The 25,582-nt window shown below is 36.0% G+C and overlaps 1 protein-coding gene across 4 annotated transcripts; it reads left to right on the top strand.

Annotated features, from left to right (window-relative positions):
- The first annotated feature begins 395 nt into the window (after positions 1-395).
- Positions 396-25,440, top strand: LOC128026121 (rho GTPase-activating protein 22). 4 transcript variants are annotated; one of them, XM_052612867.1, is made up of 10 exons: positions 396-738; positions 7,439-7,638; positions 9,368-9,455; positions 16,905-17,033; positions 18,837-19,044; positions 20,499-20,631; positions 21,472-21,545; positions 21,670-21,791; positions 21,903-22,782; positions 23,532-25,440. In XM_052612867.1, exons 1-10 carry the CDS (start codon positions 717-719, stop codon positions 23,746-23,748), a joined length of 2,073 nt encoding a protein of 690 aa, XP_052468827.1. In that variant the 5' UTR covers positions 396-716; the 3' UTR covers positions 23,749-25,440. The 4 variants fall into 4 exon arrangements, with proteins under 4 accessions (XP_052468827.1, XP_052468825.1, XP_052468826.1 ...); XM_052612865.1 differs by having other exon boundaries at positions 399-730; XM_052612866.1 differs by lacking the exon at positions 396-738 and adding an exon at positions 1,938-2,067.
- Positions 25,441-25,582: the final 142 nt, after the last annotated feature.

Below are 25,582 nucleotides of genomic sequence, written 5' to 3'. Positions count from 1 at the left end.
AAGAATCAGTATTTACACTTAATATTAGAGGATTTTTCCAGGGCAGTCACACATTTTACACTACCCTTTGCTCGACTCCATAAAGTAATACTGTTATACAAATCACTCTGCAAAAGAGCAGTAATAAACCTTGACATGATATTTTAGCTTTGCATTTATTGCATTTGTTTAATCAGCACTAGTAGGTGTAGGAAAACATTTAACTAAATGACATATAAGGCCATAATAAGAGGCACTTGCACACTGCTGCTTTCACTTCTGCATTAGCAGTCGTCATTTCCTTAGATGTCTCCGTCAGTCCACCAACCTTGTGATTTTTACACCTCTCAACTTTTGGAAATTTCCCCCTTATTATGCAGTCAAGCACATATTTTTAGATAGAATTTAGTTAATCTAGTGAATGTACAAATTCTGATCTCATAGTGTTTGTATTCGAGGTAGAACTTCGTCCTGAGAAACGCGTTATTTTTTGATGATGTGAAACATTTTATTTGTAAGATGTGGATTTATTAAATGTGATAAATTCTTAGCAAATCATCCTCCTCCCCTCAGTTTCTTAAGATATTAAGTGGGAGTCTCTATAAGTAGACACTTCTCCTAGTTCTCCTTTTACTTATACAGATATTTGAGGCAGTTAGTTTCAAATGCCTCATGCGAATGTGCTACATTGTAAGCCTTAATGTACAACTCAGAGTGTTTACTGCGATGGAGAGACGATGGAGATTCTTAGGTATTTAAGTGAGTTTTTTTATCGTCTTATTTGACTGAAAGCGTTCTTTATGGTAGTTTGATTGCAACAACTTGATGTGTATGACAAAGTATGAATGGCAAAATCTTTCTTAAATTCAAAACATTTATATGACCTATGACTGTACAGTATAGAGTATATTGTGGATGCTTTTTGGAATGCCTCGTTGTTAATAAGTAATTGTCCATATAGTAGCTGTCACTGTGAGTCTTTTATAAACTTCTGACATACAGTCACCATGTAGTTTTGCAATCAGCATTCTTACTGTTGAGGTTGTTGTGAAATGTACTATGTGTAAAATGGACACTGTTACTGGGAATTTACTTTAGGAAACCATTTTTTAAATAAATTCATTATCAAAGCAACTTCTAGATCCTATTAAGACAGTTAAAAGAAAATGAAGGACGAATAAAAAATTCAAAGGATTAGTTTACCTAAAAAGAAAAATAAGCTATTAACTCACGCTCATGTTTTTCCATGCCCATGTTGTTATTTTTATTATATTTCTGTCTTAAGAATTATTTGAAAATGACAAATCATCATAAAAATAGCTAAATTAATTTAGCAGTACAATATATTCCTAATTCTTATTTATTTATTTCAGAAAATTATTTTTGGAGCTTGTTATATGGAAAATATCCGATAATTCTCCAAAAAAGAAAAAAGGTGTACAAGTTTTTACTTACCCATGAGGGTGAATAAATAATGACAGAATTCAGATTTTTGGCCAGACTAACCCTTTAACCTTTATTGTTTTGTTTTTGGAAGTTGAAAATGTGAACACAGACTAAAGGAGAGAAATAGAGAAGTACATAAAATAGTACACACAAGCACATGCAGATACATTCACCACACCAAAGAACCAATTAGGAGGGAAAGCGAAGGGGGAGAGATGGCAGAAGCCCTTCTGTTTCTGCTTCAGTGAATCACTGAATGTAATCATCCGGGCCTTTATTGGCTGGTCCAAAGTGGAATTAATTTGGGTGGTGTAGGATAAATAATGCATTATGGGTAAGGGTGGATCTGAGCGTGTGCTAGAGGTCTCTCTCCAGCTGCCTCTGCGTGATGAGGGTGGGAGGGGCCCGGGAAGTGTGCTGCTCTGTGCAGTGGGGTACTGGGACATGAAAGGGGGGAGAGAGAGAGTGAGGAAGGGAGGGAGGGAGGGAGGTAGACAGATGCTGTCCAGAGCAGGCGGAAGAGGTGCAACAGGGCGAGGCTCAGGAGGAGAGGAGAGTACTGATCCCAACATGTGGATAGAGGACAGTGTTGCTCAGCTATGAACACCATGCTAAGTCCCAAGATTAGACAGTCCAGGAGAGGTAAGACCTTTAATTCTCACTGCTGTTTCTCAGCATCAGTGTCCTGCGTTCCCTTCTGTAGCAACACCCAATTCTGTATTAGCTGTGCTCCGCTAGTGCGCTGATCTCACAGCTCAGTGATGTGCTGTTGAGGACCATGGCAGTGATCCAGTAGACTGGGAGGTTGCTTCATAACATCTTTCAGCTTGATTAGTGGTTAATGAGTCTAAAGTGGTCTTTGGCTTTGTGTCACACTCCTTAACCAGGAAGTCATGATTCGGATCCTGACACATGCTGATGATGCCAGATGTTTCATAGTGGGATTTACTTTTTGTTTTTTTTATACAATCTTAGAAATATAGGTGGTGTTTGCAGCAATGCCATAAGAATGATTTTTGGGTTCTTAAAAGATCCAATTTCTTCTTAGTGTGAAGAACATTTTAATAGAAAAAAATGTTTTATTTAACAATAAATAACTTTTTGTGGAACCGTAAAAAATTAATCCATGATGTTAAAGGTTCCTCTTAGAACCATCATTGCCAATAAATAACCTTTATTTTCAAGAGTGTACAGTGCATGACAGAGAAAGAAGTCAAGAATAAGTTTAATCATTATAATACATAGCCATTTTTCTGTACATGAACTCTACTTACATTCTATTCTTGGGCTATGATGAATTGTAGTTTCAACACTTAGAATCAAGGGACTTGCAGGTGTAATAAATCATAACAGGTGAATGTCAAACTGTTTCCCCTACATGAGTAAAAGCTTGCTGTCAATAGCCTGTAGCCTACTGTACATGTCATATAATGTAAATTAAATGTATATACAGTATTGGTATGTACATTTATAAGTTTATTGATCAGATTGTACTGTACAATACATTTTAATTAGTTAACTTTATAGGTATCATGAACTAACAATGAAAAATAATTTTGCAGCATTTATCAATACTTATAAGTTAATGTTAATCTACACATATACTAATACATTTTTAACAGTTTTATAAATTACCATAGTATTTTGAATGGACAATATTATATTTAAACAACAGTATATTTGTAAATTAATGTTAACTTACATTAATAAATGATGAACTAATAAATATACTTCATTGTTAGTTTATTATACCTAATGCATTAACTAATGGTAATGGATTGAACCTTATTGTAAATTGTTGCCATTAATCAGTTCCATGTACAAAACAGGTTGCAATATAATTTTTTAAGTTGAATTGATAAAAACTTAATGGTTTTCCTGATTATTTCCCCTGGAGAACAGGCTTGTCTGCTTCAGCAGCAAAATGCTATTTGTGAATTGATTTCTGCCCTGCTGTGCAACGTAAAGCAGGCAGGAGCATCTGAAGCACTGTCTGTCTGCTGGGCTCTGCATTTATCATCTTGCATATAGATTGTGTCACTTTTGATGAGGGTATTGGGTTCCAGCACAGCAGACTCAAAGCAAAGTCAAAGACACTGCAAGGTTTGATTTGCAGTGATATTTCACTCTGTGTGTCAGGATATTAGGTGGACCGACAATTGCCCTTTTTTTTGTCAGTTTTGTGCTGTAGATATGTGTAATTGGTTATCAGGATGTATGACAGGTAGCGTACTTTTTATATATTTAAATCTGTCTAATTTGATTTATTTACAAGTTCCTTTACTGTTATATTACATGTTAACATTTGATGTTTTTAGACATATTACCTGTGGGAAAATGAAGTCATAATTGATCTATTTATTCACTTGCATTTTGCTTCTATTTCTTTTACTGCTTACTGTAATCTGCAAGATTGTTATAATAGAGCTGGATTCAAGCCCTTCGTAGAACTAAGAAATAATCCAAACCATCTTGGAGCTACACAAGACTGATTATTATTCTGTTCATCATGCCATTCTCAAGGTGTCCTCATAAAACATGTCTTGTACAAAAGTCTTTATTACAGGACTATTTTAAGCAGGATGAACATTTCAGGCAGAGATTAATTGTTCATATTCATCCTTGGTGATTTTTAACAAGTCTTCATATTCAGTACCGGAGGCCTGAAAGAATATTTAAAGAGCAGACACATAAAAAAAAGGCTCTTTTGTCATTCCAAAAATGAGTCTAAATTAAATATGCATGGGCCTGGTCAGACTTCCAGTATTTTTAGACTGAACATGTCACAAGAGCAGAAAATCAGACAAATGGAGGAAAATTCTGATGCTGAATGGTCTAATGGTCAGCAATCTGAGAGTTGGCCGCTTTAGGTTTGTGGGTAATAAGGAGAAACACAATTGTGTGTGTCCCTGGAGACTGCTGTTCAAAGGGCTAGATCATTTTAGGGGCTTTTCTCCCTCCCGCTTCCCTCCCATTTGTGCTCTCTCACTCTTTCTCTCTCCACGAGGCTGTGGGGTGTACATTAACACTGATAAGGCTTCCATTACTTACAGTCATTTAATCAGAGTGGAACCATTTGCAGCCCTTCAGACTGAGGAGCGGTCGCTTCATTGCTGTAATGCAGTACCTTTCCAACTCTGTAACATAGAAAGAAAGAATTTACTTGGGTTATAATTTAATGAACTGTAATTGTATATTTATAATTATAATTTTATTGAACAGTATACAGTAATTTTATACATTTATATATATATATATATATATATATATATATACATATATATATATGTTTAAATACTTGGTTTATATTTGTAACAATTTTAATATTATATATATATATATATATATATATATATATATATATATATATATATATATATATATATATATATAACTTTATAAAACAGGGCAGAAAGTGAAACAAACCAAATAATTCAGAAAATAAGAAATTCTGACACCAATTGTTAATACTAATTTTTGTGTTGATGTTTGTCCACCAAAAATGACATCACATCCTGGAGGATGATGTCACTGAGGAGCTGGCTTGTGTTCATTACAGTGATGTTAAAAAATCTAACAGGATGGAAACTGATATTGGAAATTTGATTATTATATTATATTATAATAATAATATTATTATATTTCCAATAAATAAATAAAAAACATTAAGCAATTAAACAAAAAAAGAAGAAAGGACAAAATAATATTGATTTTGTTTCCTTAATATATTATATACTAATATTATATACTATTATATACTATAGTAAATATTACCGTATAAATAAAATATAATTTCAATAATTATTATTAGCATTAAAAATACATTTCCTTTCCATTTAAATGAAAGTAGTAAAATAATAAAAAATTCTGTCTTTTTTGTTATTTGTGAAAATGTGATCAAATGAAAACAAATTAATATGGTTTACAATTTCTTTTTAAGTTTAATTTGTTTTATTTTAAATATATAATATTCATATTTTATCCAATAAATTAAAACATATTCTCGCCACATAAAAAATGGCATAGATGTCCCAGCAACTGTAAGCCAATCTGATAAAGGCTAAAAATCCAGAGTGATCCTAAACACGTGTAACACTTATGTCACCCTCAGGTTGAGGTATGCTGGACCAGTATCTAGATTCAGAGGAGCAGTAAATAAACTCACACAGACCACTAAATGTGTTTGAATAACTGCCGGCTTATATTGACAAACAGTGCACTCGTAAACCTCACTTCACACACAATACAAAGAAAATAAATAAATGACCATCCACAATATAAAAGGAAAACAATATAAAAATAAAACAATATATCAAATGAATGTTTACCTTTTTTTTCCTATAGGTTTCCTTCTATTAGCGCTAATTTAACTAGTTTTGTTCACCTAGTTGTTTTATCCTATTTAGTTCAGATCTAATAAAGTTTTTATGTTCGCTTTTAGGCCTAATCAATTTAAGTTTGGTTCTTTTCTTATTCAGTGGTTTCTGTTATGCAGTATTATTTAGACTGCTTCAAAGTAACCTTTTTCTTTGTTCTAACACAAATGATAGATAACCAAACTCAACATTCAAGAAGGAAAAAAAAATAAATAAATAAGAAAATGCACAAAAGTTACAAAATTCTCAAAGTTGGTTTCACAATTCTGTACGCACAATTCTGGTTACAGTCAGTCACTCAGTCCAACTGCTGTCTGCAGGAAGGAAAATATAGCAGTCTTTACAGTCCTACCAGGATGGAGAATACCCAGGTGAATTTGCTTTCCTTTACAGGTCGCTGATATATAGCAACAGTCTCTGTTCTCCTCAGTGGTTTGTTGGGTGGCTCGCCATCTTGTTGAAATCAAATTTCAGATGTCTTCAAAGGGAAAAAAAACCTGTCCTGTTTTATAAACAGTACCATACACACACAAACAGAACAAAACACCATTAACAATACAACACAATCTCTAAAGATTAAATATTTGCTTGAAACTATAAATTTTCCCAGTCTCAAACAACCATGAGATGTTCTCAAAATGGTGGCTCACGTTTGTAACGAAGCACATGTGGATATACATTTCCATATAATCCACTTCTCATTCCCACATATATTAACCAAAACATTTACTCCTCATTAATAAGTTACAAATAAAAATACATTTTTGGAACCATACACATTTTAAACAATTTAGAGAACTCACCAAATCCGTTTGGTCTCAAACTCACAAACGCAAATATAATCCAAGTCAATCTCAGAGATGTAAATGGAAAAGATTTCGCCAATGTAGCACCTCAGAACAATTTACATTTACTTTTACAATCTTAAAGTCAAAGTTATTTTTCTTTACTCGACCGATCACTGTCAGCGTCACCTCTCGTCTCTTCATCTCAATCTCAATTAGCACGTTCTCTCTCTTCCCTATTCAGCACATGCGTTTTTCTTAAAGGGGCCGTGTTCTTTTTTTCCTCCTCACATTAAACAGCGTTTTAAACATTTAAATTGGTTAGTTAAGTAACAGAATGTAATTTTAAGATTTTCTCTTTTTCTTTTGAGGTTGTGTTTTTATATTTCTAACCTGGGTTACACACGCCTGTAAGAAGAAAGCATGGAAGTGCACTCTCATGTTTACTGCTCTCAGCACACTGGAAAGCAAGGATTGATTTTTTCCCCCTTCCGGCCCACAAGCATTAAGCAGCTGCTTGTGACACTGGACATGCCTCTCAAAAACAGCTGCCCAATCTGATCTGCTTTGCTGTGGTTTGTGGTTGTCTCTGGTCAACACAAGGGGAATTTAAATTCATGAATTAGCCAAAAAATTGGCTTTTGCATCACTGAGAAACCTGTCATAAGGCATGCATTACACATCTTGTCTATGCATCTATGCATTTTTTTGTGTGTTCTGTGTATATACTTGTCCAGACTAATGGAGGCTAATTCACTTGGTTTAGATGAGCAGAATGAGAATCTACTGTAAATGTGACATGAAATCTAACTTAACATGTTTGAATGTATGTGTTTGTGTTTACTTTCTCAGCAAGGTCTAAGAGCATGGTCATGGGGGAGCTCTCCCGTGGACCTAGCAGGCCATCGTCCCCCAGTCTCCAAGACAGGCCATTGAAAGCGGGCTGGCTTAAGAAACAACGCAACATCATGAAGAACTGGCAGCTGCGCTGGTTCGTGCTTCGAACTGACCACCTCTATTTCTACAAAGATGAGGAGGAAACCAAACCACAGGTACAGTTTACACAGGTACAGACAACCTGAGAATAAAAATAAAAGCTGATTATATATTATTATATAATTTATCTGAAATATAATGCTGTCTTTCAACAACATTGATCAAAATAAAATCTGACCCTATTGTGTCTAAACAATGTGACAGTTAATGTTGCAAAAATAGGTTTAAAAAATAAGAGACCATGACCTTTTATTTCATATCTGATCAATAACTCAGTGTCTTCTATCTTACTGATTTAAGCATAGATTGTGAGATAACAAATGACTTTACTGTTTTCATGTTCAACCCCTCGACTCACGATACACACCATCTACAGGTTATTGGACTCGACCTGAATCAGTGAGAGAGACAAAACTGCATTCATTCAGGCGGTTATCAATTATCAAGAGGTTTTGGGCCACTATATATGTTCATTTGTTATAAACATGTTCACTACCATTCAACAACCACTACCATAACAACATTTTTTCATTAAGGATGCATTAAACTGATAGAATGTGACAGTAAACTCATTTATAATGTCATAAAAGGGTTTTCTATTTAAAATAAATGCTGTTCTTTTGAACTTTCTATTCATCAAAGAATCCTGAAAAAATGTATTACAGTTTCCAGAAAAACATTAAGCAGCAAAAGCAATGTCGATGTTTCGTGAGCAACAAATCAGCATATTAGAATGATTTCTCATTTTAAATTATAATAAAACAGAAACCAATCATTTTATATTGTTCAAAATACTAAATAATTATTACTGTATTTTTAATCCAATAAATTCAGCCTAGCAGAGACTTATTAATTTAAGAAATATTTATTAATTGAAGATTATATATATGCTAGCGATTCATTCTCCCCTGTCAGTGAAGCTTTAGGAACACAGCTGTATCCTCCTCACTGCCTCCATTACACCAGGATGACATCAGCATGCTGTTAGCCTGACAAACTAATTTGGAAACAGCATGCCCAGCCCTGCTTTGCTGTAGTGTAAGTCAAAGGATTTAGTGGATACAGAGCAGCTGACCTGTGACCCCTAATGTAGCATGACTTTTCTCAGCGTATACCGCTGACACTGGCTCATCCATCCTTTAACTGATATTATTCTCCTCCAGAGCCAGTAAACTCCCTGTAATGCTCCTGTTCTCTTTCTCCACCCCCACCCCCACCCCATCTCCATCCCAGCTTAATTCAATCTCTGCAGCAGAAATGTGCCCAGCTTGCATCTGAGTGGGTAACCCTATAAGCATTTACCCTTATCAATGCATACCCTCTGAAATTTCATTTAACTGCAGCTGAATGGCGGAGAGGAATTTTAGTTGAGCAATGAAAACTTGCATCTCTGTGTTAATGCTGGGGCAGCGAAGAATGGAGGATGAGCCAAGGGAGGCTGGTACATAATTTATGATTTGACTGTGGTTGGGTCTAATTATGCATGACTCAGCATTGCTGATTACAGCGTAAATTTGGGCCATGCACACAACTGATAACTATAATCCCACACTGCCTTATCTGCCCTGAAGGTGAACCCCTGTGGGTGCTTATTAGCGCCACAAATCAATTATCGAATTACAGCAGCCTAATTGAACACACTCCAGTTATCCCTGAAGAGAAATTGTTCAGTTGTTTAAAGTTTTAATAGATAAAACATCTTAAAATGATGTAAAACACACAAAAAATGTGCCCTTCAGACATATTTACTGTTTAAAGCAATCTTTTCTATCTTTTTCGCTCCAGGGATGTATCCCACTGCAGGGTAGTCAAGTCAACGAGCTGACAGCCAATCCTGATGAACCTGGGCGGCATCTTTTTGAAATAGTTCCAGGTAGGAGATAATTAAATTTACCCGAATCTTCTGTGGTCTGATTTAATTAAGTGTTTAATGGTTTGTGCCACCAGGGCATAATCTGTGCATGTTATATTTTATACTTTCTTATACTCTTCATCCTACTCATCACTCAAGGAGGCATACAATTGAGAAGCACTGTGTTTGCATGCTCTGAGTGGGAGCTTGCATATTGTTTCTGTTGAAATACTGCTTCCTCATTACCAGAGTTAATCCCTCGAGGGCATTAGGTGTCCTCTGAGGATACGTGAAGGACATTTGTGAAGACTAAAATCTGCAAAATGCTGACCACCTAGTGAGGTACAAAAGTCTGAGACCATATTGAAAATCTGATTTTTGATGATTTTTAATGGACCTTAGCGAACAATGAATTCACAATAAACATTTGCCTCTTTTGCGAATATATCATAAGCAAAGGATGCAACCTTAGTTGACCTTGAATTTAGTATGGAGTGTCAGGCCAACATAAGCTGATGAAATCGGTCCTTGATTTAAAATAAAGACTAAATGGGTGAAACTGATTTGCCTGTGTGGTCCATATCAATGACACATGCTTAATGAGATCTCCATGATGCATTTAGTGACACAGTTGCTTGTGTTGAAAATAATGACAGCAATCATTACCTGTCAAATATTAGTATTTTGAAGCATGACAGCTGAAACTCATCTGGTGTTTTCAAGTTTATATAGCTTTGGTGATGTTATAATGAAATGCTGTTGTCTTTTTACTGGGGTACTTTATTTAGGTGCCTAGCAACATTGTTGTCGATTGCTTTTTTACTGCTACATCTGGCCTAAAATCTTGTGTGGTCATATTGTGAATGAAACTGCTTTATTTGTAAACTATGCTTGGTGAGCCACTTATAATATATTTTAATCGACAAGCTGCAGGCCATTTGAAATTCATCCACGGTTGAATTTGGCCCGTGAGACAGACTTTGGACACCCCTGAATTACACCAACACGTGGTTTCACTTGGCATGCAGGACCGATGTGTCTGTATTCTTTCTTGAGACTTTAATACTTTAATTTACTTTAATGCATTAATTTCATGCTGAAGCAAAATCTAAACTTGAAGAAGTTCATGATGGAACGGAAGGTAAAAAAAATAAAATAATAATTGTTACCATAACCATTCAAAAGTTATTTTGAAATAATAAGTCATAATATTTCAAAATATTACAGTAACACTTTAGATAGCATATCACTAAGCATGCTGGCTGCTTAGTATAAAGCATACATTAATGCTTTATTCTGCATGACCATATTTTAGATCCCTTAATCTTGTCCCATGCCTAAATTTAACAACTACTTTACTAACTATTAATATGCAGCAAATTAGGAGTTTATTGGGGCAAAAATCATAGTCAATAGTTAGTTCAAGAATCTGGTCCCTAAAATAAAGTGTAACATATATTACTGATTTTCCTGTATTTTCACAAGGCATTTACAATGGATTATGTGAGTTCATATAATTAAGTGAAACTATTTCATGCTTTGAAATTACAACTTTTTGTGTAAAAATTAAAACTGATTAGTTATTGATTATTTTGCATGAAGAGTGGACACAAAACCTCTGATGTGTCTTGGTGGTCTTGCGTCCCAGATTATTGAAATTAAGATTAAAAGTGAATAAAGGCTAAATCCCTCGTCTCTGAGAGTCTTTGCACACTTCTTAGGAGTTAGAGAAAGAATAGCTCTTAAAAATAAGCCAAACAAAAGGCAAGTCTAAGCAACTTCTGCTGAGAATGAAGCATGCATTATTTGTTGAGATTCAGCACTGTCCTCCATTTATGCATTTCCTTTACATTCCTTACTTCATTTTTTACACCATCACATTATTATTTTCACCCTTATAATCCTTTTGCACGGTGGACAGTGTGTGCTTCTCCATATAATGGTGTTTGTTAAGTAAACCAAACTAAACCCGCTTTCCATGGTCTTGTTATATCAGTCACTCAAACAATGGCTCTTTTTACGCTTGCTCTCGACACAAAAGCACAAATGCAGACTGGAGTAGGGAGGTCTGATCTGAGCATGTTCTTACAGCTGACAGAAGCATCATGCTCTGTCTGTGAAGATTGCAGTTTGGTACATTAAAAGCTCTGATCTAAAGCCTTCTGGCAATGAACAATAAAAGCATGTGTGTAACACACAAAGCCCCTTGTGGTTTCCGAAATGTCTTCAAAGAGGGGAAGTTTTAATTAATAAGCTGTTAGATTTAATAGGGGGAAAGATCCAGGCAACATGCAGAGGTTTCTGAGTTAGAAATGCAGAAATGTTCAACTGCCCGGCCCCCCATGGGAAATCACATCAACCCCCAACCACACACACACACACACACACAAATTGATAAGCTGGGTGTGTTTGTGTTGGGGGGGTGCAGTGTTTGGCAAAGATGAGCACTGTGGTGGCTCTGCTCATGAGGGTGAGCGAGGGCGAGTCTGACAGACCAGGGAGGCGGGGAAGAAAAATATAGAAAAGAAAGAGAACACAACAACTCTTTTTTTTTAATGAATGAATGAAGTAGACGCAGGACTTGTTTTTCGGGTTTCTGGTGGGGATGGTACTGTGGGGTTCTTTGCGCTTTTCTTTCACTTTTTTTTTCTTTCTCATTCTCTTTACTTTTCTTTGTCCCATGCACACCTTTTCTCCTATCTTTTCTCTATGCTTTTCTCCATCAATCCCACACCCCTGCACACATTCACCCTTCAGGAGGGCCAGAGATGTAACTAACATGGCACAGCTCTAGCGCTGCCCTCTTTGGTGCCCGTGTGCCAATATGGGTCTCGGTTGCCGCAAGCTGCAGGAGCACCGATCTGTTCACGCTAAGGGTAAGGAAACACTTTTCTCAAAAAGATGTCAAGTTTTATGGATCGATAGATGAGATTTATCATGGTGAAAGTACAGTGAGGCATTTATAGCAGGATAGGAATTTAGGGGCGATGGGAGTTTTGTTTTTTAACCTGTAAATCATCTATGTTGGATGCAGCTGTGGGTTGTAAGAACTGTAACATCTGGAGTGTCAAATGCATGAAAAAGATCCAGGAAGCTGTGGCTTTGTGAACCGTGTATTTTTGGAACAGGCTGTGAGGAGTGGAGTTGCTGCTGGTGACGTAGTCTTGCATAAATGTGAGGGCCTGTAATTTTGCCTGAACCATGCTGAAAGGTGTTTGTCTCTTCTCTGATCTGAAACTGACACTTTAACCCTTTCCTTGTTGATTTCAATTCACATTTCAAGACTGGAGTAATGACATACATTTTGTGTGAAGTTCTTAAATGATTGTGATGGTAACAATACGGTTGTTTCTTTGTGATATTCTGTTATACTTATTTGCCTTTACAGATGTTGTGATCTCATGAAGCAGTTCCCAACCAAAACATCCTCTATTCCTTATGGTAATAGTTTCCAGGGGGTGCAGACTTGCTTTGTTAAACCAAAAACATGAGTAACAAAGAACTTTACAAACTTTGCAAATAATTTACAGAAATACAGGGGCTATCAAATTAATTTTTAATTAACACACAACATAAATTTGTAGATACAACATAATGTTGTAGATTCAGACTGTGTTTCTGTAAAGAACTTCAGGCAACACAATACAACTAGAAGTTGTTGTTCTCTCATCTGAAGTTTAAAAAAAGTTTCAAAGTCAAAGTTTGAATATATGAGACATTAAATTAGATACAGCGTTAAAGGGATGCGAGTTAGTTTGGTGCTTTGAATGGTTTCTAGACAGTTACTAAGGCATTTCTATGTGGTTTCTGCTAGATATTTGCAAGGGTGTTTCGGTTGTTAGGGCTCGTTTAAATGGTTTCTATATATATCATTTTTTATTATTTTAGTTTTAATTAGATATATATAGAGAGAGAGACAGTCATAAGGCAGATGTTATTATACACCAATATTAAATAAAGTATATGAAACTATATAAAGCTTCATAATTATTTGAATGAACAAAACTGAATGATTATCTGAAAAAAACTGAATGATGTTCGTTGATATAAGGTTTTGCTGAACTTTATCCTGCTGTCAGACTTTCACCTCTGAAGGCAAGTGTGTCTGCAAAGTGCTGGATTTAAAATAAAGACCTTCATCTTAAAGCCTCAGGCTTGTCGTGCTGGATATCCTCCCAGTCTACTACTGGCCAAACCGCACACTGTCCCTTGGGCTTTGCACTGCCTCCCATTTTGCTCTGATACATGAGAGAGGAAGATATGCAGCTGCCACCAGTAAAAGCTGCTGACTGAGTTCTTATATTGATATGATTTCATTCAAGATGTGAAATCTTTGTAACAAACATTTAACAAAACAATGATAGGACCCCTTTAACTAATGGGACATTAGTGAAGAAAATTCAGCTCGTTATGGCAAAGACTACCTAGGAGATGAAATTCCCAAGAACATGTTTTATCTTGAACAATGCATCATGTATTAAAGAGTGGGCTGCAAGGCATGACATTGTTTAGTTCTTACCACCAGCGGAATGCTAAACTTGCACATCACTGTTCAGTCCTTCATATTATAAATAGTCCATATCCATGACCTTCCTGTGAAAATATGCTTAATGTCATAGTAAAATCATTGTTTGGGATATGCACGCTAGGAGAATGTTGTGCAGTCTAGCATAGCTTTGGGAACAGATAAGGGGCGGCAAGGACATCTAAAATCCCGGGAAATCAAAATTACCAGATATTAGAGAGTATGTTGTGAATGTACTGTAGAGTGATGATTCCTGACCTTGAATTTGGCCTTGCATTAGTACAGAATGAAAATGTTGTCCAATTGTGCTTTAAGGATTCAAGAAGAACCAAAATCTGTGGGCTAATGTATCTACAACACCAGAACAAATGTTCGGTCTAATGCGCATGTGAGCCGTCAGTAAGTCGTAGTCCAGTTTGATAACATAGATTGAACATCCGGTTCAAAATGAGAGTTACACATTTCTCTATCTGTTATAGTGTTAGCAAATGTGCAAAAACAATCTACATTCCAAATAGGCTTGGACACATGGCAAAAATATCATCACAATTCTTTTTAGGAAGAATCACGATTTTATCACAGTTATTTTAGTTATTCTTTTCAGGTACAGTATGTGTATTTAGGAGTAGCATTCAAGAAATTGAATGAACAAATATACAAATATCATACACTGATTCTTATTAAAGCAACTGTATTAAAGTTTTTCAGTCAAGAGTGATAGATTTTTCTCTGTTTTGTTGTTTTACTAACATTAGGAATAGTTCCGTTAGCTGTTTTTTTTTTTTTTTTTTTTGTTTTTTTTTACTATCAAAGTCGATAGGGACCAGTTTGTTTATGGTTGCCTACATTCTTTAAAATATCTTTTTTTGTGTGTTTTCAGCACAACAAAGCAATGAATAAACATTTGGGACAGCAGGATTTTAGTCCAGTCCACTCATCAGGTGCTGTTTGACAGGCTTCTTATTGTGCGCTCCCTTCAGGTGTACAAGCTCAGAAAAAGCGCATGTCAGAGCAAAATGTCTAAATGATCAGCAAGGCTTTAAAGCACATGCAAATAATGTATTTTTGTGATTGCGAGTGCAGTGTCCTGTGAGTGTAACTCTACCCGCTGAGTTAACATCTGATGTGAATGTACAGTACAGTATGTCTCATGTACAGTATATTCAGACAGAGGCACCAGGACTGCAACTGTTACAATGTGTGTGTAACAATATAAAAACTTAACGGGAAAAAGGAGGCGGGAACCAGCGGACCTTTAAATTAAAACTTTAGTAATTAAATAACCTCATGGACAACTGTCGCACACAAACAAAACCATAACACAAAATAAACCCAGGCCTGGTCCTCTCTCGTCCTTTACTGTCGTCACTCCTCTTTTGTAACCTTCTGATCTCCTCCTTGGGTTTTGAGATCGGTGAGTGGAGCAGGTGTAGCTCATTTCCAATCACTCCACCGGCCTCGCTCCATTCCCACAGCTCTCAGCCCCACCCCCGCCCCACTCCTCACCGTGTGCTGTACCGCCATACTATGATATTTCTTCAAAAGCAGATTGTGGAGAGATTTTAATCGTCCACGATCAAAAAAATCACTATATCGCACACCACTAAATCAAGGTCAGAAGACCCATTTCTAAATAGAAATAAAGGTCAGTCCGTTATAGAATCAATAGCTTGTGTCTTCTAAAAAAAATAAGGTCACACTCAATTCTCTACTAAGTCATGCCTTTGATTATTACCATTACATGTGTGAGATTGGCAGTGGAACTGCATCTGCCAAGGCCATCACCAACTCCTACTGTCTTTCAGACATGCAGACAGAGACAGTCAGGCGTTCCTCAGGGAATCCTATGTGTGTTGTCTGATTCAGCCACAAGCTACCTGACAATACTCTGTTCATTCTGCAGTGAGGCTCAGACCGATAATGGGACCATCCATCAACAAAAAATATGAGAGAACAGAATTTATGCTGTGGATATTTTCGGAAGAAGAGGAAGGGCTGAATGTGGAAGGAAATGAAAAGAAGTCCCAGTTCCATAATGCTAGGAATTTAACACGACATTCAGTGCTTTTGAAAACCACCCAAAAGCCAATCAACTGAATATTAACTCTTCAACTCTAGTTCATTTGAATAACAGAATGACAAAATAATAATAATACTCATTTCAAAAGATGGCTTCTCCAATTGTCATGGCACAGTTCAGTTAATCTGATGTCCTTCCTTTAAGAACAAAATGCCACTTTTATCATGTGCTTCTATGGTTAATGTCTGGTACTGTATGTAGGATGATGTCATAAAGAAAATCAGTGTTTTGTCCATGTGCAATTTTGTTCATGGCTTTAGTGCCATCTAGTGGTAAATTAACTATACAATATTGTAAAGACGATCATATTATGTGCAGATCTATATGTATGTATGATTGTCTTTACAATATTTATTAGTTAATATAAGACAGATAAGACAGTATTGTTATATATCTTGTTCTATTCAAAAGTTTAGGGTTGGTAAGATTTTTTGTTTTTTTAAAGAAGTGTCGTATGCTCACCAAGGCATTCAGAAATCATTCTCATATGCTGATTTGCTGCTCAGTGCTAAAAACAATCGTGCAGCCTAATATTTTTGTGAAAACCATGATACATAGTTCAAAGACCAACAATCATGAATTATATAATGTCACAGCATTAGAGTTATGTGCTTTTAAGGATTCCCAATAAATAATTATGAAATGTGTTTTCAAGTGTTCTAATAACTATAGTAGAACAATTTACAATGACGTAAAATAATATAATTGTTCATTTTTTGGTATTTGTCTTTCATTTCAAGTGTCAGGAGGCTCTGACAGGCTGAATACTATCAGTGCCAATCAAATTATTTATTTGTATTTTTGTGTGTGTGTGTGTGTGTGTGTGTGTGTGTGTGTGTGTGTGTGTGTGTGTGTGTCTTCATAGGCTGTACAGCAGAGAAGGACAGATCGGTTCTCAGCCATGAGGCTTTTCTGCTCATGGCAAACTCCCAGAATGACATGGAGGATTGGGTCAAAGCCATTAGACGTGTCATCTGGGCTCCCTTTGGAGGAGGTAGCTTATTTACCTGGACCTTTCACACAAATAAGCCTTAAGGCAGCATTCTATCTTACGAGGCAACATAGTCAAGTGAAATAAATGAAATTAAACTAGCAAGTATATGTCTGGTTTTCTGACCTTGCTTGTGTAGAGTGAGTGATCTAAATCTGGCACACAGTTTATATCATGCTGCATTGCTGATGTACAGGCACACTAAAATAACAACAGCACTATCAGTGTCTGAATCTTTAGGTATTGTGTTACAGGTATTTAATAACAGATTATTTTGGGGTGTCTGGAATTACGGCAAACATTTTAATAACATTTTAATGATATTAAATATTCACCACGGCACAGAAAGATTGTTGTGTCCCAGAAAGAATGCAGTTCTCAGCATAACTTATAATGACACAGCCAAAAGGACTTCTCAAATTCGGCCTTAAACTTCAAATCTCACCTTACAAGACTTTGGCTGAAGTGGGAGGCTAAGCTCGATGTACTTGTTTAATCTCAGTCTTGTTATTGGTTTAATGGATGCTATAAGCCTACATTAACTATCACTAAGTTATTTCTGACTTTGAAATTCAGACTGATGGCAAAATCTGTGACAGTTCAATAAAATATTTCAAAGTCACATTTCCGCACAAAGCCTTTGCAATTCTCAGCACAGTACGAGGTGATTTGTTCCTGAATAAATTACTGTTTTGAACTGAAAGGTTATATGACTGAATGGTTATATGACTCACTCATACAGATACTTGCCGCCACCTATTGTCTTGATGTAACCTGCCTAAAACAGTGTTGTGTTTGTTATCTAATACTTAAATTAAAACTGTTAAAACATTTGTTTTTGTTAAATGAAATAAATCCGTAATTGAATCAAATATACCTTAGGTCAAAAACATTAACTTAACGTTAAAATAGCATATGAAATGTTGCCTTTGCAACTTGAAATGTTGCTTTTGCAACTAACTGAAACAAAATAGTTGAAGTACTGACATGAGTAAAACTGAAATAAAAATTATTTAAAGTAAAATTTAAATATTAAAACAAAATAAATAAAAACATTATAAAAGCACTAAATAAAATTGCTTTAAAAAATAAAATAAAATGGAATCTCCATAAATAATATGCAAATTCATGCTATAATATTATATATATAGTCCTAAAATATAATTGGTCTGCAAGGCAGAAGTGATAACAGTGGTCCCAGTGCTGATGGACTGTATATCAGCACTTGTGGAACTTTACAATCACTACATTTGACTATTGAAATAATCCTAAATAGTCAGTATTTAAATCATTGTGTAAATAATTCTAATAAAGACATTGCTGGGTTAAACCTGGGCATTGATGGGTTAAGCAATATGATACTTCTCTGCGTGATCACTTGTGCTCATCCCACATTTTTATCCCCCCATTACAATGAACGAGGGCATAAACAGGTGTGCACTCACTCACTCACTCAGATTCACATGCATCACTGTTCAGTTGTGCCTGAAGTGGACTGCTGCCCACACCAGCAGGGATCTGTCATGTGCCTCACGCCTGAAGTTAAAGCTCTGTCTTGTCTGTTCGCTCATCGTGGCTTGTGTGTGTTTGCTGAAGACTGTAGTATACAAGGCAGAGCCAATGTATTGCAAGGTATAATAGGGCACTGTATATTCTTTGACGCAGTCAGTTTTGAAGTTTTAGTTGAATTATGTTGAACATATTTAGATTTCTAAAATGTTTTGATAGTGTCTTGGCAGGTTTACAAATGTGTTTTATACAATATCACTGTTTTAACATGTTTCTCTGGTGCTTGCATTATTGTAGGTATCTTTGGTCAGCACCTGGAGGACACAGTACAGTCTGAGAGAAAGTTTGGACCCCGACTGGCCCCTCTGCTGGTGGAGCAGTGTGTGGATTTCATACGGGAGCAGGGTCTGAAAGAGGAAGGTCTCTTTAGGATGCCAGGGCAGGCCAACCTGGTCAGAGAACTCCAGGATGCTTTCGACTGTGGGGATAAGCCTCTGTTTGACAGGTAAGACAAGTTCGAAACATCCTTTTACTTTTAATCATTTAGAAGATGCTTTTATTCAAAGTGACTTACAAATAAAGAATAACACAAGCAATTTATTATTAAAGCCAATCATATTTGCAGAAAATACTGCCAAGTTTAAATTATTAGTTAGAGTATCACACAAGGTGTAGCAGAAGTCAAATCCAGACAAGTAGCTTTCTTTGGAAGGTCCAACTACAAACCCGATTCCAAAAAAGTTGGGACACTGCACAGATTGTGAATAAAAACAGAATGCAATGATGTGGAAGTTTCAAATCTCAATATTTTATTCAGATTACAACATAGATGACAAATCAAATGTTTAAACTGAGAAATGTATCATTTTAAAGGGAAAAATAAGTTTATTTTTACATGGCATCAACACGTCTCAAAAAAGTTGGGACGAGGCCATGTTTACCACTGTGTGGCATCCCCTCTTCTTCTTATATCAGTCTGCAAACGTCTGGGGACTGAGGAGACAAGTTGATCAAGTTTAGAAATAGTGCATTAGTCCCATTCTTGTCTAATACAGGCTTCTAGTTGCTCAACTGTCTTAGGTCGTCTTTGTCACATCTTCTTCTTTATGATGTGCCAAATGTTTTCTATGGGTGAAAGAACTGGACTGCAGGCTGGCCATTTCAGTATCCGGATCCTTCTTCTACGCAGCCATGATGTTGTAATTGATGCAGTATGTAGTCTGGCATTGTCATGTTGGAAAATGCAAGGTCTTCCCTGAAAGAGACGACATCTGGATGGGAGCATGTAGATGATGATAACTTCAAACTATTTGCAATTTTCTTTGAGAATCTCCTTTCTGATATTGCCCCACTATTTTTCGCCGAATCATTGGGGCATTTGGTGATCCTCTGCCCATCTTGACTTCTGAGAGAAACTGCCACTCTGAGAGGCTCTTTTTATACCCAATCATCCTGCCAACTGACCTAATAAGTTGCAAATTGGTCCTCCAGCTGTTTCTTATATGAACATTTCACTTTTCCGGCCTCTTATCGCTACCTGTCCCAACATTTTTGGAATGTGTAGCTCTCATTAAATCCAAAATGAGCCAATATTTGGCATGACATTTTAAAATGTCTCACTTTCAAAATTTGATATGTTATCTATATTCTATTGTGAATGAAGTTTATGAGATTTGTAAATTATTCCATTCCTTTTTTTACTCACAATTTATTTGTACAGTGTCCCAAACTTTTTTGGAATCGGGTTTGTAACTGATTATTAGAAACCATTTAGACTGATGTGGATTTCAGTCTGAGAGGGAGAATTAAGATGTTTTAAACATTATGCTTCGGTCCATAGTTTCTGCTGTATATCTCGGCTGGTTTAAAGGTGCTGGAACAGGTTACCATAATTTTCTAGTCAGGAAAACTAAACTGAAGTATTTGTGTATCCCCTGACCTGTGTGTGACCTCTTGCAGTAACACTGACATTCACACAGTGGCGTCCCTCCTGAAGCTCTACCTCAGGGAGCTGCCGGAGCCTGTGATCCCCTTTAACAAATATGAAGACTTTCTAACCTGTGCACAGCTTCTGCTAAAAGATGACGAAGTGGTGAGTCTGCTATACATCAGTATTTCAATGACATAATGATAGCAAAAAAAGAGATACACTTTTACAGATACAGAGATACCGTTTATGAGTATTTATTATGAAAATAATATATTTTTAAAGAGTATACTAATAAGTATATTGTGTACTGCATGTTTTCAGACACTTAATTGCATGTTATTTAAAATATAACTTTATTGTATTATATTGCAAATTTTTTTTAAATGCAATTAGTTGAACTTGAAATTGCTTTTTTGAACCACTTAAGTGCACTTAAGTAAAAAAACAATTATATGTAGCTCCATAATTTCCCTTGTCTTTGAAATATGTTTAAAGTTCACTAATTAATATACTGACAAGCATTTACAGTAAACAAAAATATGCTTAAATTTAAAATATATTAACTTTCAATGTACTATGAAAGTACATTGTAGTTTGAAAAGTACACTGCAGCTTAAAATTATAATCAAGTACTGTACATGTGTTTTAGTATGTCAGTCAACACATCAATATAACTGTTTCACTTTAAAGCATGACAAAAGCTTATAGTTTAAAACAACGACTTAATATGTAAATTAAAACTATTAATTTGATATTATTACGAAGGGTACTTCTCTTTTATATACGCTTCTTTTTTTTCAGTAATCAAATATTATCTGCAAGTACATCTTTTAAAAAATATACTTTTAAGATATTTAGTACACTACAAGGGCACATTCAGTGCTATTAAACTTACTTTTATTTTTCACAAGGATGGTTTTAAAAGGCTGATTGCATATTCACTTACCAAAAACCTTGTTCCTTGGATTTGTAATGGATCTTCTTCCCATGTGTCTCTTAAAGGGTCTCAGTGAGCTTGTGAACCAAGTGAACACTCTTCCTCAGGCTAATTATAATTTGTTAAAGTACATTTGCAAGTAAGTGAAAATATAGCATACTATCAGTCTTCTTGTACATGGTGATGTTGTTGAAACGCTTCCATTACTGATTTAAATGAATGATGAATGAATGTCTCCTGTATTCACTGTATGTTTAATGTAGATTCTTAGATGAGGTGCAGTCACATTCGAATGAGAACAAGATGAGCGTTCAGAACCTTGCAACAGTTTTTGGACCAAATATCCTTCGGCCTAAAGTAGAGGACCCTGTTTCAATGATGGAAGGTAAGTAAGTAAGTCTTGCCATAGTAATATTTATCAATTTAAAATAATTCAAGTTGAAATGACTCATACTGCCAATTTGATTATACTTATTTATTTATTTTAAATGTTTAGGAACCTCCCAGGTTCAGCACCTGATGACGGTGTTGATCAGTGAACATGAGCGTCTGTATGTGGGGACTGAGGGAGATGCATTTTCTGAGCCAACCAGAAGTTGTCTTCAGGGTCAGCGAGGCATGGCAGAGTGGATCTCCGATGAGGAGGTGCTGAACTGCTCATCGCCGAGCCAGACGTCCAGAGCGGCAGAGAGTGTGTGTGGCAGTGCCACGTCTTTAGATATGAATACAGGTGCCCCTACAACTGCCAAAATGACACCTCAGGGAAAAGCTGGGGTGACAGTCAGCCCCAGCAAACAGGCTAAATCCCTCCCCTCTTGGAAATACTCCTTCAAGAGTGGAGGGGTACGCGCTCAACCTGCAAAAATTGGGGGCTCGTCTGTGGATGTGTCCACCTTGCCCAGTACAGGCAACTGGTTGATGAACGGGCTTTCCTCTCTGCGCAGCCACCGGCGTACATCATCAGGAGAGCGCATGGGCAAGGATTCAGTCCTGTCGCACCGTCTATCCACTTACGACAACGTGTCCTCATCGAGTCTCAGTGTACCCAGTGTAGCAAGCACGCCCTGGTCCACGTCCTCTTGTGAGATCTTAGTGGACGACTCTGTGGGTAGTGACACCTCTGAAAAAGTGGATTGGTCAATTGAAGGGTTTGTCCAAGGTCAAAGTGGGGACAGGAGTTCAGAGGTCACTAAGAGCAGCGAAGTACTTGAAATGTGTGTGAGCAGTGCAGGCTGCAGTGAGAATGGAAGTGGAGAAGATGCAGTGAACGTTACAGGAGATACTGACATTAGCAAGGCAACACTTAACGGCCTGGTAACAGAGCTGAAAGACGAGTTAAAGAAACAGAAGGTCAACTATGAATCACAAATACGAAGGTATGTTTGAAATCCACAGCACTTTGATGAAATGTATTTTGTCTTTAGAAAGTAAAGTTTACCTGAAACACTAAATTAAGCTCAAGACGTGAGCAGTCAGCTCTTTCTAATCATTCCAGTAATGTTAAGATATTTTTCAAAGATCAAGTTTTTCATTTCATTTTTGTCATTTATTTCCTATTGTGACATATATGAGTGAAACTGCTTCTCGAACAAGAAGAAATGCTTGACGGAACTGCATTTTTATCCATTTAGAATTGATTATTGTTGTCTAGTTGATGTAACCTCATGTGAGTGACAGGTTGCAAAAATGAATAATAAAAAAATAAGTAACTAACAATTCTGATATCAGTTTGACATCACAATTTACTGCTTCTGGTTCCAAATGGATGCCAAAAGCATGCTTCAAATGGTGCTAATATACACTTGTGTGCTAGTAGTTCTGAAAAAATTCATGATCCTAACCTTTATCATCACAGTGAATTCTCAGTTGGCCAGAGAACTTCACCAGCTTGACAAAATTTATTATTTTTCCATTCTTATTTGATTTTTGATTTTATATATATATATATATATATATATATATATAAAGTTTTATAATGTATTAATATTTTGGGAGAAGAACACCTGTATTTGTAAATAAATAAATAATATATATTTTTTAATGGAGTTTTATTTGTATTTCCTATATCACATAGAGTACTTGGCGTTAATGTCAAAATCTAATTCTTATAATAAATTTTTCTAAGGCTAGAGGAATCAAGTGTCACTATGCGTAACCAACTGGAGAGGCTAGAGGAGGAGTTGGACCAGGAGAAGAAAAAGTATTGCATGTTGGAAATTAAACTCCGCAACTCTGAGCGAGCCCGTGAGGACGCAGAGACCCGCAACCACTTGCTTCAGAACGAGATGGAGGAGTTCTTCTCCACTTTGGGAGATCTGACATTGGGAACAAGGACAAGCTAAATTTGACTGGCCCTCTTACAGGCCTCCTGATTTAACACTGAGAGAATATGTGTTTGTTCGAAAAACCTCTCTGCTCATGCATCATGAGTTTTCAGAGGTAATTTTGTGCTGTTTTGTTACAGCGACTTGATCATGTGTAGCGGTTACACTTTTCTCCCTGATCTTCAGTCTTGCATTTTAAAGGGATAGTTCACACAAAAATACAAATTCACTGGTTATTTACTCACCCTCATATCGTTCCATACCAATATACTGTTTTTCTGCAGAGAACAAAAGGATCATTTTTGAAAAATCTTCACAAGAAGTGCAAATTTTGTGTGAAGAACACCTTCAAACTTGTCAAACTTGCCACTTCTTTGTAAATAATAACAATATTTTCATTTTCAGGTGAACTATTCCTTTAGGGTGCCGTTCAGTTTCCATTAGCTTGCATTTCCAGTCACTTGCATAACCTAACATGCACAGATAATACCAAAGCATGACATTTCTGACCAGACTGTCTCACAAAGGCAGGTCATTTTAATGGCATTTCCTGTTAATGCATGGTATGAAAGATGTCCTGCTGAACTGTCTCTTGGGGTTTTGGTGAAATTATCACATAACCCTTTTTCAGTCAAAGTCTACATCATTTAAAACCAGTCACCATATACAATCTGCATCCCGTCACACTGTGCCTCACACTTCCAACTGTTCAGTCATCAAACCTCACAGACCGAACTCTTTTCAGCAAATCCCTTTATTGTAAGTAAATTGCACTAGAATAAAATACCTTTTGGTTTAGGTGAGGTAATACCATCCAAACTGTCTTATTGTACAACTTTTCATAGACAATGTACAACTGTCCAATTGTATAACTGTTAAAATCTCAACTGTATTGAAAGATTATTTCAGCTGCAAGATTGCCAAGGCTATTATTTATTTAAGCTTCCTCAGGTTGTTATTTTTTTTTAAACACTCAATGAATGAGTGTCTTTATATAAAATAGATGACGGAACTAAGGCTGACATATACTTGAATGTGTTAAAGTATTTTGTTTTTAAAGTATGCACATACTGTATGTTCATGTGGTCATTTTTTCTGTTTTGATTCCTGAATGCAGAAAGTGCCAAAGTAGAGGACTTTAAAAAATGTGTGTTTCATTTCAAACGACAACATAATAAATTGTTGCAATGCATCAAGGGAAGTTTGAAGTTAGAAAATGAGTGATATAAAAAGTGAATCACCCAAAAATCGGAAACACTTTAGTATAGGGTCCAATTCACACTAATAACTAGTTGCTTATTAGCATGTCTATTATTAACATATTAGCTGTTTATTAGTGCTTATAAAGTACATAAATGGCATGACATCCATAATCCTACCCAATACCTTAAACTTAACAACTACCTTATAAACTATTAATAAGCAGCAAATAAGGAGTTAATTGAGGCAAAAGTCATAGTTAATGGTTAGTTAATAGTGAGAATTGGACCCTAAAATAAAGTGTGACCCAAAAATCTAAATGCTGTTATCAATTACACTCGTATTTGTTCATCTTCAAAACAATTTTTTTTTAATGAAACCTGAGATTTCTGTACTTCCATTAAAAAGTCCATTCTACCAAATCGTTATTGCTTAGAGAAGTATACATTTGAGCTTACGTTTGTGCTTTATTTGTTCTCTGATCAATGTTTATATGTGAATAAAAGTAAATCTGGTCATCATTTAAAGCAACGGAGGACTTGAATTAAACCACTCGATGCATAACATCCTTTAACTTTTTTTAAAAAGGCGTCAAAAGTTCTGGTGAAACAGACTTTCAATAAAGAGACAGAAATCAGTTTTTTAAAATACC

This window comes from Carassius gibelio, chromosome A13, assembly GCF_023724105.1.
Source record: "Carassius gibelio isolate Cgi1373 ecotype wild population from Czech Republic chromosome A13, carGib1.2-hapl.c, whole genome shotgun sequence".
In the NCBI taxonomy this organism is placed as follows: domain Eukaryota; kingdom Metazoa; phylum Chordata; class Actinopteri; order Cypriniformes; family Cyprinidae; genus Carassius; species Carassius gibelio.
Note: the sequence above shows the minus strand (reverse complement) of the source record. Positions and strands in the feature narration are given on the sequence as shown.